Source organism: Euphorbia lathyris, chromosome 9, assembly GCF_963576675.1.
Source record: "Euphorbia lathyris chromosome 9, ddEupLath1.1, whole genome shotgun sequence".
In the NCBI taxonomy this organism is placed as follows: domain Eukaryota; kingdom Viridiplantae; phylum Streptophyta; class Magnoliopsida; order Malpighiales; family Euphorbiaceae; genus Euphorbia; species Euphorbia lathyris.
Window position 1 is genome coordinate 75,978,327 of NC_088918.1, and position 18,610 is coordinate 75,996,936.

Genomic DNA, 18,610 nt, shown 5'->3' on the forward strand with positions numbered 1-18,610 from the left:
TAATGACTACTAAATGTAATTTGACAAAATTAGAAATAAATTAATGAGATTCTGATATTTCAAATTTAGAATATATGACAATGATAAAATACAAAGAAAAAAGATAGTTAACTGTAAAATAAATTTCAAATATGATTTATTATGTAATTTTCTCTTAAATTTATATAAAAATTGGCGCGTATATAAGGAGATTCGTTAATGTGTATGTTTGATGATTGCTAATTAAACACGAATATTAAATTACTTTATTAATTTGTTTAATGGTTTCAATTTTCATATAACATTTGAAACCCTAAAACCACATGTTTCTCTAATTTTCCAATTCTCAATTTTCTAATTCTAATACGGTCAAACAAAAAAGAAGAAAAAACATGTTGTTGCCTTTTCTAATCCATATCTCTTTCTTATTGAAATTGAGTTTAGATTAATTAATATTAAATATGAATTTTTTGAAAACAGAGAGAAACTTTTATTACCGATCCAGCTCGGTTCAGAAAAAGAAAAATAATCGTTAGCTACAGAATCAGCCTGTCTCGCCATCGCATGAGCAGCTGTATTCGCTAACCGAGGAGTAAATAAGACTGAAAAACCCGGCTTTGAAAACAAAATATCTGTACAGTCCTGAACTATGCATCCATAAGCAGAAAGATCTTCACTATTGTTGAGAATACTAGAGACAACTCCTTGCGCGTCTGACTCAAAAATAACTCGCTCCTACCTCTCATTTGCTGCCCAGAACAGAGCTTTCCGGATTGCCAGAATTTCAACCAAGCGTGGCTCCTTGTTCCAACAACCTTTGAGCTGCAAGCTGCTACCACTTTACCTTTACTGTCCCGAACAACACATCCCTGGCCACCAGACTACTGCTCGCGAAAGACAGCACCGTCCGTGTTACATTTCAGATGGCCTGAAGGGGGCGGACACCACCGGGCCTGGGGTCGAAATGCAGTAGCATAATAGGTTGGCCATGCGAGTTGCACGACTTCCATTCCTCATAAAAATTCAGGTTACACGTCCAGCTTACGGCAGGTTGTTGCATAACTCCTTTCCACATCAGCGAGTTCCGTTGCTGCCAAATGGTATAAAAAACCAGTACAGATTTAATAAGATCAGTAGTAGAGGTCGAGACGCATAAATCGAAGAACCACTCAGCAGTTGTACCATGAAGAGCACTCGGAGCAGCGGTAAAAATGCCTCTAATATCTAAAATAGTGTAATTTTACCCAGTATTGGTATCCAAGAGCAATTTTATCCCTAACGTTAATAATTTCGGTCAATTTCAGACACTATTATAAAACATAGATATTTTTTCGGCACGAATTGCATATCAGTTAGTTTAAAAAAAAATCATGTTTTTTATAATTTAATAATAAAATGGAAATTAATATTTATAAATTTGGTGAAATTTTTGAATTTTTTTTATCCAATTCGTATAAAAGAGAATATATATATTTTTTTTTCACATCTCAACATATGTTTGTGATAAAATGACGTACATGTGAAGTGTAGATGACAAGATTCATGACCGAGAAGGCACTTTGATGAATTATTTTTCAAATTGACTCAATTTATCAACGTTCAGGGTAAAATTGCTCTTGGCTTATAAAGTTAGGGGTAAAATTACACCATTTTAGACGTTAGGAATAAAATTGCTTCTGACCTAAAACGTCAGGGTATTTTTGCACATTAACCCTTAATAAAACTAAGTTAGTTTAAGTTTGGAATAAAGTACCGAAATAGGTCTAATGTTTTTGTGAAGTATCAATTTAGGTTTTACATTCAAAATAACATCAATGTAATACCGGAACGTGACACATCATCTGAAGAAAGAAAGAAAGGTACAAGTCTTTCAAAACTGCAAATGAAGATTAGATTGAGTAAGGAAGAAGTTCTTGCTTGTGTTGTGTTTAATCTCTTCTTTTGTGTTTAACTTCTCTTGCTAGCAAATCCATAACTCATATAATTAACAACAAATTATAAGAAATTCTTAGGAATGGTATTACTGCCGAACTTGTGCTCTCTATCACTATTCCATGAGATCTTTCTTATTCACTTGTATTTGTGTGTTATTGCGAGAGAAGCTATAAGTACAAACAAGCTCCAAGCTATTAGGCCACAAGGTGTAGTTGCAGCGCTCCCTGCATTTGCCTTTTCAAGCTTACAAGCATCTGTATCATTCTCATCTCTAAGACTTCTCAATTGCATCTGTATCATTCTCATCTCTAAGACTTCTCAATTATTAATCACTTCGGGTCTTCACATACCTGAATTATGGACCATCATCACCATGTTATCATAAAATCACCACAGACAAACTCAATTAACTAGGATTGTAATATATAAGATTCCGATTAAAATAAGGTACAATGCAATCAGATTTTAAAACATAATTAGCTGCAGCTATTGCAAACATGAATTAATCATGAAAAAGGATATAATTTCCTTAAAAGAATCTATTTGAGTATGACATTTTTTTCTACGGTTTGATGCTCTTAAATATTTATGCCCAAAGGAAAAGGAAGATAGCAGCGAACAAGTAAACCCACAGTTCAACAAAGGTCTTTAAAACCCTTTAAAATTGAAGCTTATTATTCAGAGGCTCCTACTCTAACTGTTTTGTTGCATGTTTTGTCTCAGTCCTATTTTATGGAGGGATACACTCAGTCTCATAATGGTCAATGATTTCAACAACCTGGTAAAGCAATAGGAAACCTAAAATCAATTACAAAAGGAACGGTATCAAAAACACAAAGCTAACTTACATCTTGGTATGCAAACAAGGAAATAATTCCAATAGGAATGAATGAAGATAATACTACCAAGCAGAAAAGCACAAATCACCTGCACATAAGGATTCAAACTTGATTATTCAGTAACATATATTTTTTTACCAAATTAGCAAATCACCTGAACTAAATAAATAATAAAATGTTGGGTAAACCTTGAATATGAAACAAGAGAAAAAAAAAACAACTAAATTACTACTTTCTGAACTAAATAAATCAATTCATACATCTAATTGCTCAGAAATCTAATCGTAATTAAATTCAGAGTAAAGAATCTCCTAAGGCTGAGGATTACTGTATGGACCATTAGGAACACACCTTGAAGCACTGAACACAATATGAACCCAAGTATTCACTAGTAAACATCCTCATATGAAGAAACTACAACTGAAACCATCTAAGTGCGGACCTTATTAGGGGTCAACTTGATGTGGTGACAGCATACTTCTATCACTGATAGCCTTTGCAAGCATGGTTCAGATAATGAAGCATAAGGAGAACTGAGCAATTTTTCTCTCTCTTCTTATTCTTAGGGGGATTCTGCCATATCTGCTTCAGAATCTCAAGCAGAAATCCTATTTCTCACGAATAATACTCAACATCCTATAACAATGAGTCCCAAAAATCCAGCAGCAGAGTGAACACAACAAAAATCCAGATGGAAGCTTCGAAGCACGAGAAGGGGAGTTCGTTTCTTTCAAGATGTATGAATATTTGATATTCCTTAAAAATAATCTAAGACATAACAAATCCAGATCAACCAAAAGTTGTTTGCCTCTTTTTCTTTTTGGTAATTGAAGTGGTCAATCATGTTGTTTGTTCACTGATAATAACAATTTACTATTATTACTTAATCAGGATCAGAAATCATGTAATCATATGCATGGGGAATGTAATCCAACTGATAATAACTATTTCCTTTTCCTAGACTCCTTATCTTAATAATTTTAACAGCTATAAAGATTTCAGATTCCCAGATTAAAGTACTATAAGCCATAACAAATCTAGGCTAAACTTTGGTAGAATTTTGATTGAGATGCGTGTTATAGGAGTTTTTCTAGATCAGGTATTTTAGGAAGATGAATGGAGACCAGAATTTTGAATGGAGTATCTGAATTTTGTGAGTCCATTTTCCTCAAGATGTAGTATAAGGGAGAATTTTGAAGAGCTGACAGAAATTAGGACATTCTGTTGCATATTGCAGATCCAAAACTCAGATGAAGAATATTTGGAAGGCTAATCAGACTGCTGAACAGAGTAATCCTGTTAGGGGGTTGAATAAGTGGCAGATTATTTCTAATTATAACTCCGGTGATTTACTTAGAAATTGGATTGTGTTCAATCCTTGTGTTATTCACGCTGTTGTTGGTGTGGGGGATGGATGCTCAGTTATTGTTTTATGGTGTTCAGCAATCTGTGTATTAAATGGACCATTGTGTACGGTGCTAATCAAAAGGAGACCAGAGCATCTCTTTGGCAGAACTTAACAAATCCAGCTAACTAAAAGTGGTTTGCTTCTTTTTGTTTATAGATACTATAATTATTTTAGCTTGGAGTAGAAAGCAAACTTCAAACTGCAACAGTCTATCTTTGCATTACAATGATCTAAATACTAATTTCAAAAATAAAATAGCAGATTGATATATTGAATATTCTGCAAAAGCTGTTATCTCAAATGTTCAGGCATTACAGTAAACTTGAGACTCACCAATTTTGACTGAAACAATGGTGATACCCAGCTAAGGCAAAAGTCGTAGCATGCTACTTTCTTTATAGCAAGGCAACATCCTCTAAGAGATTTGTTAGGATCTGAAATCATGTCATCATATGCATGTGGAATAAGCATCATAAACTCATTTCGTAGCTTTAAAATAACAATAGATGCTCAACTATCATGCAAATGACAGAAAATTTTAAGCAAAAAATGATAAAATAACTAACCAATTTTATAAGGCAGTTCCAAATCTGAATTCATTATATTTATCAAAATTCTAACTGAAACTTTAACCTAAATTTATTCATATTATCAAGTTGCTGAATATACATAGATATGTTATCTCTACTATCAAGCAGTTCCTATTCTAAATTTACTAATATCAAATAGATGAAACTCTGATCTATATAAATATATTTATCAACAGCAGATCAGCTTTATAACTGAAAATCAGAACACAAATCCTGATCATTTTCAAGTAGCCAATGCAACTGCATGGGCTTAGGATTTGGAGAAAGAAACAAAACAAGTGGACATATCAAAGGTACTCGAATTCAACTGCATGGCTTCCCTATATTGTTCAAGTAAAAGAAGCCTGGAAAGGCGTCACAAGCTCATTTGGCTACTAGTTTTGACTCTGTCTGATGATGACCAGCCAGCAGAATAACACGATTCCAGAATAGTGAACACACAAAACTAGAACAACATAAGTCGTAGAAGAGCATGACATTCATTTACAGATGATACATATCTGAAAAGAAGATGAGATAACATTGCAAAGTGATGTACAAAAAACTACATTAACCTTTGAGGAATTCAAAGTACATGCTCCAAGTTCCAACGTTAACCCTAGATGTCTAAATCATTGAAATAGAACAAAACTAAGTATTAATAATTAATACATAGCTTAAATCAGTTTCAGCCATAAGGTATCATCAGATGCAGATGAGCTGTCATTTTAGCCATAAGGTATCATCAGATGCTGAATGGGCTGTCAGATATTAATATCAAATGGACCTTTAACTATCAGCTAGAGCTTTTAGTTCAATCCGTTCCATGACATGGTATCAGAACCACTTTAACCAAGTGGTCTAGGGTTCGATTCATGGCAGCCCCATTTGTTGATTTAATTGCAGAACATGGTAATATGGGCCTACGCTTCAAGCCTAGTGGGAATTTGCGTGTGGGGGGTGTATCAGATATTAATATGAAGTGGACTATCAGCTCGAGCTTTTAGTGAAAGAGAAAAAGAAAATTCGAACAAATAAACAAATTATATACTCCAAATTCTTATCAACTCAATTCTGCAGCACATGCAAGTAAGGGAGTAGCCTTTTATTTATTTGCAGAATATTCACCAACACTCTCTAAGATAACCAAAGAAAGTATATGAAAAAAAGATAACATGAAAGGTAGATACCTTTCATGATTAACAAAAACTTAAACTTATACTCAAAGTATGTGAACTTTACTGTGAGCCATTGGCAATATTTCTTGATCACTCCGCAGCAACTATGCTACTGTCCAGTAGCATTCCTTTATAAACAGTGTCACAGCCTCTTCCTGGCCTGGAAATCTGCTCTAGTTGTAGTTCTCTGTAGCTCTTTCTGGCCTTTAGACTCTGCAACAGACGTAGAAAGGTCTCTGTTTACGAATTCTGTTTCTTCTTGTCTTCAAGAACAAACATAACTTAGAGTTGCAAAGGATTAAAGACAAAAGTCCAATACCAATGCCAACACCTGAAATATATACCCGAATAAAGCTATATTAATTAGAAGAATTCATGAAATCTTTTTAATAGATTTGTCCTTTATTTTAAGAGGTACAAACATTTAAGATCCCAACAATACACCCTTAAAAATAATCTAAGACATAAGAAATCCAGCAAACTAAAACTTGATTGCCTCTTGTTGGTACACATCATCTTGATAATAACTATTTACTATTATTACTTACGCTTATTTTAGAAAGCTTAAATCAAGATCAGAAATCATGTAATCATATGCATGGGAAATAAGTACCATAAACTCATTTCGTAGCTTGAAAAAAACACTAGATACCAAACTATCATGCAAATGAAAGAAAATTTTAAGCAATTGACGACCGCTTTTTTTAATATTAGTAACCTCACATTCTATTCTAACATTGCTATTTTAGAGATTAAAACCATTTGACAAAGCTGATCAACTTATCAAAGAAATCACATACTTTTTCATAAAAATTCTCATCCACCGCAAGAATCTCTATCCCTAGCACAAACTACCTATGTATTTTGACCGACTCTTTACACTTTTATAGGGGGATTAGATTCATATTAAAATAAATTGAGTTGGAGTATCAATAAAACATAATTTGTAAGCAGGTGTAATAAATGTAAATTTCAACTCATCATCTCACCTTGATATGCACGAAGACTTTTTATAGTAATTTCAGGATGGCTTTATTCTCAGCTACCAACATCAATGTGGTGTTATCTGCAGAGAAGCCCTTGCCACGCATGTCATGAATAAGCTCTGCTGCTTTGTCTAAATCCTTGCAACGAAGAAATCCGTGAATCATCACATTATAAGAACAATTATCTGGCGAGCAGACATTGTTCTCCATATTTTTGAAGATCTGGTATGCTTCATCTAGAAATCTTCTCTTGCTAAGTCCATCAATTATCATAGTATATGTTTGAATTGTAGGCCGCAATTGATCAATAAAAAGATTAGACAACAATTTCTTTACATCCTTAAACCTTCCAGCTTTGCACATGTCTTCAATTAAGATATTGTATGTAGCTACATCAGGCTTCAAATTGGTCACTTTCATTTCATCAAATAAGGAGAATGCTATGTCAAAATGTCCATTTTCACAAAAGCCATGTAGTAGAGTTGAGTATGTTATAACATTAGGTAGATAGCCAGTTGCACACAAATCCTTAAAGAGCTTGAAGGCTTCCCAAGGTCTTCTTGCATGACATAAACCATATATAATAGAACTATAAACATAATGATCAGGAACTAAACCTCTAGAAGACATTTCATTAACAAGTTGCTTTGCCTTGTAAGTACCTTTGTTCTTACAATACCAATTGATCAAGATGCTATAAGTATGGACATCAGGATTGCAACCCTTTCTCATCATCACATAAAACACTTTCCTAGCTAGATGCATTTGTCCATGAAGACCATATCCATCTATAAGTGAATTATATGTAACGACATTAGGCTCAACACCGGTTTGAATCATCCTGCTTAAAATAGATTGAGCCTTTACTATCATTCCATCTTTGCAAAGTTCATCTACTAATATACTGAAAGTCACTACATCTGGTACTATATTCCTTTCCAACATCTCTTCAAACAACGCCGAAGCTTCCTTCCACTTGCTCGAATAGCAAAGACCATGAATTAGTGAGGTGTGAGTGACAACATTAGGCAAAATTCCTTGACTTTTAATCTCTTTGAAAAGATCAAATGCTTCATCAACTTGGTTACACTTGCAAAGGCCATCAATAATGGCACTGTATGTCACCACATTAGGCTCACAACCTTTCTCCTTCATTCTTTTCAGCAAACTCATAGCCACATGCAAATTTCCAATTTTACACAGACCATTCACAATCACATTATAAGTATGCACATCAGGTTGATGACCTATGGCCACTATCTTATCAAATAAATCTACAGCATGTCCAATTTTACCATCTCTACACAATTCATTGATTAAAGTAGTGAAGGTTATAATGGTAGGCTCAAAACCAAGCTTCAAAATTTTAGCCAGAATAGAAAACCCCAAATCCACACGTTGTAAATGGGAGAAGCAGTTAATTAAGATGTTACAAGTATACAAATGAGGTTTAACACTCACCAATTCCATCTGGTTGGACAAAGAAATGACAGTCTGAAATTGTTTCATCTTCGCCAGTGAAGATGACAATTTATTGAACTCAATTACGGATGGTCGGGGCTTTGTGCGAAGAAGCTTATGGAAGAAAGAGACAAGTTCATTGTGTTGGGTATACATCCCAAGTCCCACATTGGAAAGATTCAAGGGAATTGCATAGTTTATAAAGCAGTTCACCAACTACATTAGTATGAGGCCTTTTGGGAAGGAGCCCAAAAACAAATCCGTGCGGGCTTGGCCCAAAGCGGACAATATCATACTAATGGTGGAGCTGTTGGTGAACTCGTGGGCCCAACACATTGAGCTCAGTGGCAGAGTAACTAGTATGGAGTGGAGAAATGAAAGGCGAAATGTGATGAAATGGAGAAAAGGAAGAAAGAAGAAGGCGTGTGGAGGAGATGATGGTGAGCATTGAATAACAAAAAAAGCAGATTAAAAATGGAGAAAACGTTAAACCATTCAATTTTAAGCTTTGTTTGAGTGTTTGGAGGTTAAGGGAGGTGAGAGTTAAAACAGGTAATGGAAAGGGAAGGGAAGTGATGGAATGGAATGGAAAGTTAAAAATTAATCTTGTTTGGGAGTTTATAGGATGTAAATGAGGTTAAATGTTTAACCTTGTTTGAGAGTTTAAATTTGGAGGGGAAAATTTACTCTCCAAAGACAAAAAAATTTAAAAAAGTTTACGTTACTCACATTAACCCCCAATTTGGAGATTAGAGTTTGAAGGTTAGAGGAAGTAAAGATTTAACCCCATTAACCTCTATTTACTTTCAAAAAATAACTCCCAAACAAGGTTAACTTAATACTTAACCTTCCATTACTTCCATTTACTCCTATTAACCTCCTCCCAAACAAAAGCATTCATTCTATTGATGTGGGTTTATCTGTTTTTCTAGTTAAACCATTCATTGATGTAGAATGTGGGTTTTATCTAATTATTTTAGTTAAAGCATTCAATCCTTGTGTTATTCATTGTTTTACTGAATTGCTATTTACCGCACTTATTTTACTAGTTACCGCCTTCTTCCTTCTATTGATAATTTTACCCTTGTTAGTTTGTTCGTTCAAAACTTCTCATTCTCTCGTTACTTTCTAATCTGTCTCAAAATCACATTTCAGAATCAGAATCATGTCTGGAATGAGGCACAACAAAGGAAAATGACCGATTCGCCTGGCCATTGGCCAGACGGTTTTCTTGGCCATCTGGTCATTGCTAAGGAGGTTTTCCTGATCTCCTAGGGGAAAAACGACAATTTTTTTATAAAAAATTTACCTCATCTTCGAAATGGTTCATTTCCGGAGTTCTCGGATTCAAACTCATCGATTATTTTTAGAATTTCAGTTTTGCTCGTGAAAAAAACAATTAACAGTTTTTGAATGAAATATGATATTGACAAAATTGTCAAAATGGAAGCGGAAACAAGTAAACTATGGGCATTAACTTACCAACACCCTTGTTTTATGGTGTTCGGCAATGTTTTCAAGTGGTTTGCCTCTTTTTGTTTAACGGTGATACTATGCTAAGGCATGCTGCTTTCTTTATAGCAGGTAAAGAGAGCAACTCCAATGGATGGAGGGTTGCACACCCTCCAACCATTTCACTTCACTCATTTCTAACAACTCTCTTTATAAAACATCATCTATTAAAAAAAAAACTCTCTCTAGTAGTTAGTCACTATCACCACTATTCAATGAGTCCTACACCTCATTTATCATTTTATTTTTATTTTTTATTTTTTTTGGTAGGAAATTTTATTTTATTTATTTAATATGTATTTAAAGACATGTTTTCTTATAATTTATTTTACACATTATAATATTTTATATTGTAAGAAAAATTGCTGCTCACAAGTCATAAAATTGTATTAAATATTTACAAAATTTTGATTCCATAATCAAATCTATACTTCTATAGTATATATAATTACGGAAGCAGAGATAATTTGCAAGAAGATTTTTAGAGGTTTTTTGGCTTAGTTGGCATCGTAGGAGCAAAGAGAATAAATGAGTTAATGAGTTCTAATTATCTCTGTATAATTAATACTATATTAATACATTATTTATTTTCAATTAATAGTCCATCAATTAAGTAATAAAATAAGTAAGAGTTACAAGAAGATGAAAAAACACATAGCGAAAGAAATCCAAAAGTCACAAATAAACCTATATATAAAACATGACAGATAGCATTCTATCATTATATTCATTGGCCACCGAAAATCAAAGTCGTCATCAACCTTTATTTTTTTTTATTTATGTATTAGTTTTGTTCTTAATCATATAATTTTTTTATATATAATTTTGTTCTGATTTTATTAAGAGATTCAGATTTATTTAGGTGTGATTTCCATTGATAAACTGTATTAATAGCATTTTCTTCAAGAATTGTCAGAATTTAGATTTTGATATCTCCAATTGAAGAAATATGATGGAAATAAAAGAGGCATGGACAACTGAAATCGGGAAAAGCAAAAGAGTAAAAAATTACAGGAAATCGTTATGTTTCCCAAGGTAATATTTTATCATTATATTCATTGGCCACCGAAAATCAAAGTCATCATCAACCTTTATTTTTTTTATTATGTATTAATTTTGTTCTTAATCATATAATTTTTTTTTATATAATTTTGTTCTGATTTCAGTAAGAGATTCAGATTTATTTAGGAACGATTTCAATTGATAAACTGTATTAATAGCATTTTTTTCAAGAATTGTCATAATTTAGACTTTGATATCTTCAATTGAAGAAATCTGATGGAAATAAAAGAGGCATGTACAACTGAAATCGGGAAAAGCAAAAGAGTAAAAAATTACAGGAAATCGTTATGTTCCCAAGGTAATTATTCGATTTTTTTATATGTAATAGTTAGTTTGTTCTCAATTCATGTTTTGTCATGATTAACAAAAGAAATTGATGAGGAGAGTTTTAGAGGTCTTTTTTATTAGTTACCAAAATAGTAACAAAAGAAAATTATAAATATCTAATCTAATTTATATTTAATAGATACAATAAAATAACTTACAAAATATCAAAACGAAAAAAAATTATATAATGACAACATATATGTAAGGATCCATTCAAATTCCATTCATTTAACTTTAATAAATAACATTAAAACCAATATAACTGAAAAAAAAATTATTTTTAAATTTAATAGATATAATAAATTAAGTTACAAAATATTCCAACGAACACAAATTATATAACGATAAAAAAAATATGTAAGGATCCATTCAAATTATATTCATTTTACTTTAATAAATAACGTTAAAATTAATATAACTAAAAAAATTTATAACACAATATTTAAACCTCCAAACTACTATCTAAACTAAATAAAATTTAAAAAAAAAGACCTACTTATTTCAAATTCATGGATTTATCAAAGGATTTAGAAAGCACGTGAAAAGAATTTTGAGGAGAGCTAGAATTTGATTGAAAAAACATCGCTACAATGTGTAGTAAATATTTTAAAATTACAAGATTATATAAAAAAATATTATACAAGAACGGAAATGAATGATCCTTGCAAACATGTCAACATGGTATTATCAAGCAATTATAAACGATTGTTAGTTAATTTATTTACAATTTTTAAATTTAAATTATTTTAAATTTAATCTATGACTGATATAACAGTCTAGCCAGCAGCTGTCACCGTATGTGGTTACTTTCTCTACTCTTATACTTGACACTAAGGTGCATATCTATTGTGCAAATCCAACTATATATTCTAGGGTGAGTAAAATAACTGGTAACCGATTACCAAACCGATAACCGAACCAAAATTTTAGTTTGATTCGGTTATCATAACATTCTGGTTCGATTCGGTTTTAATTTTAGCTTAGTTTGATAATCAGTTATCGTTTCGGTTACTAAAAAAATATATCAATATAACTGATAACCAAACCGAACTTATTATATAAATATAAAAAATATAATTTTATTTTTACATATATAAATAACTTATAAAATATAAAATCCAACTCCTCAAAAATATACTTTTTTCTTTATATATATAAAACCAGAAAAAATAGAACAAATAAGATAAAAGAGGGGTGTAATTGAAAAAAATTAATAAAATTATTCAATTGTACTGTGCAACCTCTTTCCTTCTATATAGTAATATATATAATTTTGGTTCATTAGTCTTTAATTTCTTCGATTGTAATTTTTATATAAGAACATTATTTGAAACCAATTAAACAAAAATATATAAAAATTAAATATTATGAGTTTTCGATTATTCGGTGAGTAACCGAACCGAAAATTTTTGGTTAAATAAAATTCGATTACCAATCTTATACGGTTCGGTTATAAAAATAGCACCAATATCGATTCGGTTAACCGAAAGTTCGATTCGGTTAGTAACCGAACCGAATCGATGCTCACCCTAATATATTCATTAATCTATTCTATAGATATCCAGTTGATTAGCCTAAGGTAATTAATATGGTAATTTATTGATTTTATCTTCTATTCTATAGATATCCAATTGATTAGTTTAAGGTAATTAATATGCAGTGGCGAATCCAAGAATTGAGGGAGGGGGGCGAAACTCTATGTAAAATTTTTTTTAGATAAAATAACATTAATTGAAAAAAATACACTTTAGTACATAATTGCTATTCGATACAAAAAGTCTTAAAATAAATAAAAAAAACTTCTAATGATAAGTAGATCGACGATTACGAGGTGGCAATTGACATCTACGATTTGTCATAGCTTGAAAACGATCCAAAATATCTTCATTATCAATATTGATGAAGATATCCTTCGAGCTAAATACTACCAAACAGTCATTCAGCCAATCATCTGACATTCGATTTCTCAAATCGGTCTTTGCAATATTCATTGCTGAAAATACTCTTTCAACAGAAGCTGTTCCAACTGGTAAAAGCAATGCCAATTCAATTAGGCGATACACCAATGGAAAAGTTTGAGCTTTTCCAGTTGAAACCATCTTCTTGGAAAGACATCCTAAATCTTCAACAGCAGCAAAGTTGATATCTCTTTTAACATCATAAATATACATTTCAAGCTGATTCTTAATCATCAGAACCTCAGTCCATGAGAAATCTTCTGAATATATTTCAGCTAGATGAACTAACTTATCACCATTCAACCAATTCAATTAACCTAACTAAAATTAAGAATAACCTAAAATTAATAACAATCTATCCATCAATATCCATTAACCAACATTAAAAATAAACAAAAAAAAACAAACTATCAATATCCATTTTCCTAAAATAATTTTAACCTAAAACTAATTTAACCTAAAATTAATTTAAAGCAGAAAAAGCATAAGTAAACTAACCTGCTCAGGGGCGGGACCGCAGCAGCACTGACCGAAGACGGGAGACGGACGGCCGGCCGGAGGCGCAGGGAGGAGAGAAGTCGGACGGACGGAGGAGGAGGGAGCTGTCTGCGTTTTGCGATTTGGGGAGGAGAGCAGGGAGAGAAGAGAAGTCGAGAGCAGGTGAGAAATAAAATAGTAATTGGTCTTTTGTCTGTCCGTAACTCCACCTCCGCTATTTACAAACATTAACCAAAACGACGTCGTTTTGGTTCTAACCAAAACGACGTCGTTTTGGATTTTTTTTTTTTTTTTTTTTGAAGGGGGGGGGGGGGGGGGGGGGGGGGCCATATGCCCCTATGCCCCCCTTAAATCCGCCCCTGTTAATATGGTAATTTATTGATTTTATCTTCTATTCTATAGATGTCTAGTTGATTAGTTTAAGGGACATCAACATATTGTGATGCAAATTTGGCAAAATGTAAAGAATCTCACAGATCATAATCGATTTTTGCATCTTCCTTGAAAACTCATTTATCTCCTGAAAGGCAAAAAAAAAAAATAATTGTTAGTCGATCTTTTTGCAAAAGCCGAATATCGTAGTATGACAACTACAAGTTATGAGGTGAAGTGGATTAGTTTTTTTTTTTTTTTGGTCTGATTTTGGTATTTCTATCACTTGTATATCTCTATTTCGATGTATAGCGACAGCCAATCTGCTATTGCCATAGCACGAAATCCTATTTTTCACAAAAAAATCGAACATGTTAATATTGATTGTCACGTCATCTGTGAACACATTGAGGTCGGGTTTTACAAACGATGTACATTTCTACTCATGATCAATTAGCAGAGTTTTTCACAAAATCTCTGAATGCTACTCACATGATTCCAGCTTCACCTCCATCTTGAGGGGGACGGTTAAACTACGCATATAGTATAAGGGTTCACATAGGATAATTGTAGGAGTATTTGTCAATTGTACATATGTTTTTTTTTTTTTTTTGAAACAAAACACTTCTTAATTATTAGGATTGGAAGAAAGAACAACATTGAGATAGGGTGATGGACATGCCCACACACCACAAATAGATTGAGAATTGATCGTCTTAGATAAGAGATGAGCGACTGAATTCGCTGAACGTTTAGATAAGAGACTGAGCAATTACCTAGCTCTTTTAAGATACTAACACAAGACAAAATAATCTCAAAAAAATATAAATTGTCCGGCATAGGGTGGTTTAATAAGTTAACAACTTGCAAGTAGTCAGATTGAATCTCCACAGGTTCTTGATAGGAATTCTTCAACCAGTAAATGGCTTCCTGAATTGCAAGGGCCTCAGATAGGTTGGGATCAAACAGTCCGCTTAGTGCTCATTAAATCACTGTGATACATTCACCTAGTAATCTCTAATGAGACAACCGAATAAACTGTACTTTGCTTCTTTGAAGATGCCAGCATCTGCATTACAACAAAATTTTCCTTGAAGTGGTTTAAGTCAAACTCATGTGTTTGTGGTTATTATAAGAACCAAACTGCTAAAAGGGTCTGAGCCTTAAGCTACTCATCGTATGCCAGAAGATCGGATGAAGTTATCTAAAATCATTAAGTTGCAATTTTGTATTCTGTTTTACAAAATATAATTTTATGAAACTCATTTCTCAAATACCTCTATATTTTTTACAACATTAGATGTTTAGACTGATTTCTTGATAAAAAATATGAACATAAAGTACATCTTTATAGTTCTAAAAATCACATGATTATTTTTCACATGTCTCTAACTACCATAACTACTATAAAGTTTATTTTTTTACTCTCTTTTTTCAAAATGGTATGTATAATGTTGATTCATTGTCTTCTTAAATTTTTTTTTGTAATGATTATATGATTTTTCTTAAAAAAAAATACTACATTAGTTATTGAAGTCTGAATTAAAAAAAAAAAATCATTAAATTCTAAGAATTGGAAAAAGAAAATTGACTTAAAGACAATGAAGGTATAGGAAAATAAGTGGATTTGTAAAAAATTTGATTAAGAAAAGGCCAATAATCACATCAATTTTTAGAAATTTTTATTCTAAATTAATTAATAAAGGTGACTAGATTATGGAAATTAAATTCATTTTTTTAAAATTATCTACAATTATATTTAGTATTAATTTAAATTATATCAAAGTACCCAAAAAAATATCAGAGCACCCACAAATTAATGAAGAGCATCCAAACACGCCCTCTCAGCTTAAATATTACAATAAATAATATTAGATCGTCTTAAGAGGAATCAACATCCCAAGCCACTACTACTTCAGCCACCACATAAATTTTTTGTATTGGCTCTAGAGGTGTATTGTTATCCAAAACGGGGAAAAAAGGAATACCGTAATTTTATGGGAAAATTGAAATATAACCGAACCAATTTTTTTTTTCATAAATTATACTTAAAAGTATTTTTTTTATCCATAAAAACTCAAATATAGTTAAAAAGTAAGTTGTTTGATACTAATTGAAAGAAAACAATTAAGAAACCTCTGAAATAGCAAGAACACACTAAAATAAAAGAAATAAAAACAAATAGCACAAGTGGGAAAGAATCCTTATTCTAAGAGGAGAGCCAATTAAGAGTATAAAATCATATGATCAAACAAAATCACCCTTTCCTTTGGTTGTATGGCCATAAATGACATCTGCAATTTCCTAGGGTCAGTAAACATGTTGAACTACATGTTAGACATTTCTTAATTAGCTCAAATCAATTCCTGTCACACATCACAATAACAATATCAGACGACTTAACTTCCATTTCATGAACACGTGCATCCCGAATTTGTCATTCTATCTATCACAACATTCCAAAGTAATTGATCATATCTGACAAGGAAGTGGAGTTATTTACCTTGGAGCATCCATTTGGTGTTTCCTGGATCATGCAGGGATTCCAAGCACGAGAAGAGGAGTTTGTTTCTTTCAAGCAATTGTAGGGTAGGATATATCCGCAATCACCCACGTGCCGGCTCAGCTTGCTGACAAAGGCAATGGAATTAGAACTCTTGAGGTGGAACCAAAGGTGAAAGTATGTGCAGTTGTTCATGCATCTGATTTTGCTTATATTAGGATAATTAAAAAAATGGTGATACATTAAACTCCAAAGATGGAAACAAGAACTTGATGAAACCACAATATATATAACAGCTGCAAGGCTCTATTTCGATTTCCCAAGGTTACAGTTTCAAGTACTTCAATTATGCATGCTTTGACAACAAATGTTGGAAAAAGATCCACCTGTTTACTCAGCATATATAATGTGATGAGAACCCCGGCTTCTCACTTACTTACCGAATCTAGGAAAGTTTCAACCAAGTTCATTGCATTTATTGGCTCAGTTCCTGAAAACATCGACGTGCATTTGACGTTTTAAAATGATTTGGCCTAGGGAATATTTAGTCGTAGCTACCACAACAAATAACCAGTCTTCCATCAGGATTAGTCTTAGCACACAAAGGTTCGTTGGTCCACAAAAGCCTTGGCAGCAGCAGTACCTTCTGTTTCTGGAATTCCTTTAAGCTGAAAGGCAATAATATACGATCTAATGTTCCAGCATTTAGTTCCAGATCAAAAGCAAGGCTTTCTATCCTTTGATTTCAAGAACCTGCTGCCAAAAAATCCATTAAAGCACCATGGATAGGAGGAATCAATGGATCAACCAGCGAAATTGATTTTCCTATGTATTTGGCAAGAAGTGCAGACACCTTTTCATGCAGTAAAATAGTTAAACAAGTTAAATACAATTTGTGGATGAAAAGTATCAAATAGATGGTGTGCTAACCTCTTCTTTTAGCTTAGCATTTTCAACTGAGTTCTTCGCCAAATGGAGTACCTAAATAAATAAATAGATCTTTGAATATTATCCTTCTACATTTTCTTTTTAACACTAATCTCCATAGATCTTTTTTCCACAACTTGCATGAAGCGAACAGATAATTTTAAATTGCAAAAGGACAGAGTTGGTTGAAATTCTAGTGATCTGTTCAGATAATTAATCCTTTTGTTCCTCTGTCAAAAAGAAAACAGAACCCATTAAAGTGTTAATACTAACAAAAACAGATTACAAGTGAAGAAAAACGAGAGGTGAAAATTCAAAGAATTTGGTAAAGAAGCAAGCAAATAAGATACCTTTGTTTGACTTCTTTTATTCGGAAACTAGAACTTGAACTCGTAGACGAGGAATATATATATAGCCAAGCATAATCTCAATTAAAGATTCTATTTTTCACAAACAATACTCAACACTGCATAGTAAAAAAAATACAGCAGAAACAGTGAACACAGAGAATCGTGTATTTTTTCACTTCTTTAAATTAGTGTAAGCCTTTACGTTGTTGTCTCTAAGAATTTACTTTTGTAGACAGTTTTCATTTCAGATTCTTATAGGCTTAATAACCTATTTGCCCCTCATCTTACTTTTGTGATCTATTAAATTGTAACAAATGTTGAATTTGGATGTAATGTTAATTCTCGACAAGAGAGATCAATATCTGATTGGTTCATTTTGCAACACAAACGAACATAAGCACTCTATTTCTCAAGAAAGCAACCTGTAATAGTAGATGGCATAAAAACAAGTTGAACACTCTAGCTAGGCAACAACAAGAGCTGAACAGCTTCTGCTAATATACTAAATTAAGTTACTTACTCTGTGAACTTCCACCAGCTGTAATAGAAACATTCAAGTGCCATGATTAAGGTTTATCCGTTCACAATATGTCAATTATTGGTAGAGGGCGAGCCTTGGCGCAACGGTAAAACGTTGTTGCCGTGTGACCAGAGGTCACGGGTTCGAGTCTTAGGGGCGGCCTCTTGCCGATTAAATTGGCAAGGGAAGGCTTGCCCCCAATACACCCTTGTGGTGGGACCCCTCC

The 18,610-nt window shown here is 32.6% G+C and overlaps 1 protein-coding gene across 9 annotated transcripts; it reads right to left on the reverse strand.

Annotated features, from left to right (window-relative positions):
* Positions 1-1,758: 1,758 nt before the first annotated feature.
* LOC136207115 (putative pentatricopeptide repeat-containing protein At1g12700, mitochondrial) lies at positions 1,759-13,974 on the reverse strand. 9 transcript variants are annotated; one of them, XR_010676592.1, is made up of 5 exons: positions 13,713-13,974; positions 5,973-6,239; positions 4,495-4,595; positions 2,763-2,841; positions 1,759-2,264 (listed from the first exon to the last, which is right to left on the reverse strand). XR_010676592.1 is itself a non-coding variant. In XM_065998395.1 (2 exons), the coding sequence occupies exon 1, from the start codon at positions 8,509-8,511 to the stop codon at positions 6,919-6,921; it is 1,593 nt and encodes a 530-aa protein (XP_065854467.1). In that variant the 5' UTR covers positions 8,512-11,587; the 3' UTR covers positions 5,030-6,239; positions 6,898-6,918. The 9 variants fall into 9 exon arrangements, 1 of the variants encoding a protein (XP_065854467.1); XR_010676587.1 differs by lacking the exon at positions 13,713-13,974 and adding an exon at positions 6,898-11,587; XR_010676594.1 differs by lacking the exon at positions 5,973-6,239.
* Positions 13,975-18,610: the final 4,636 nt, after the last annotated feature.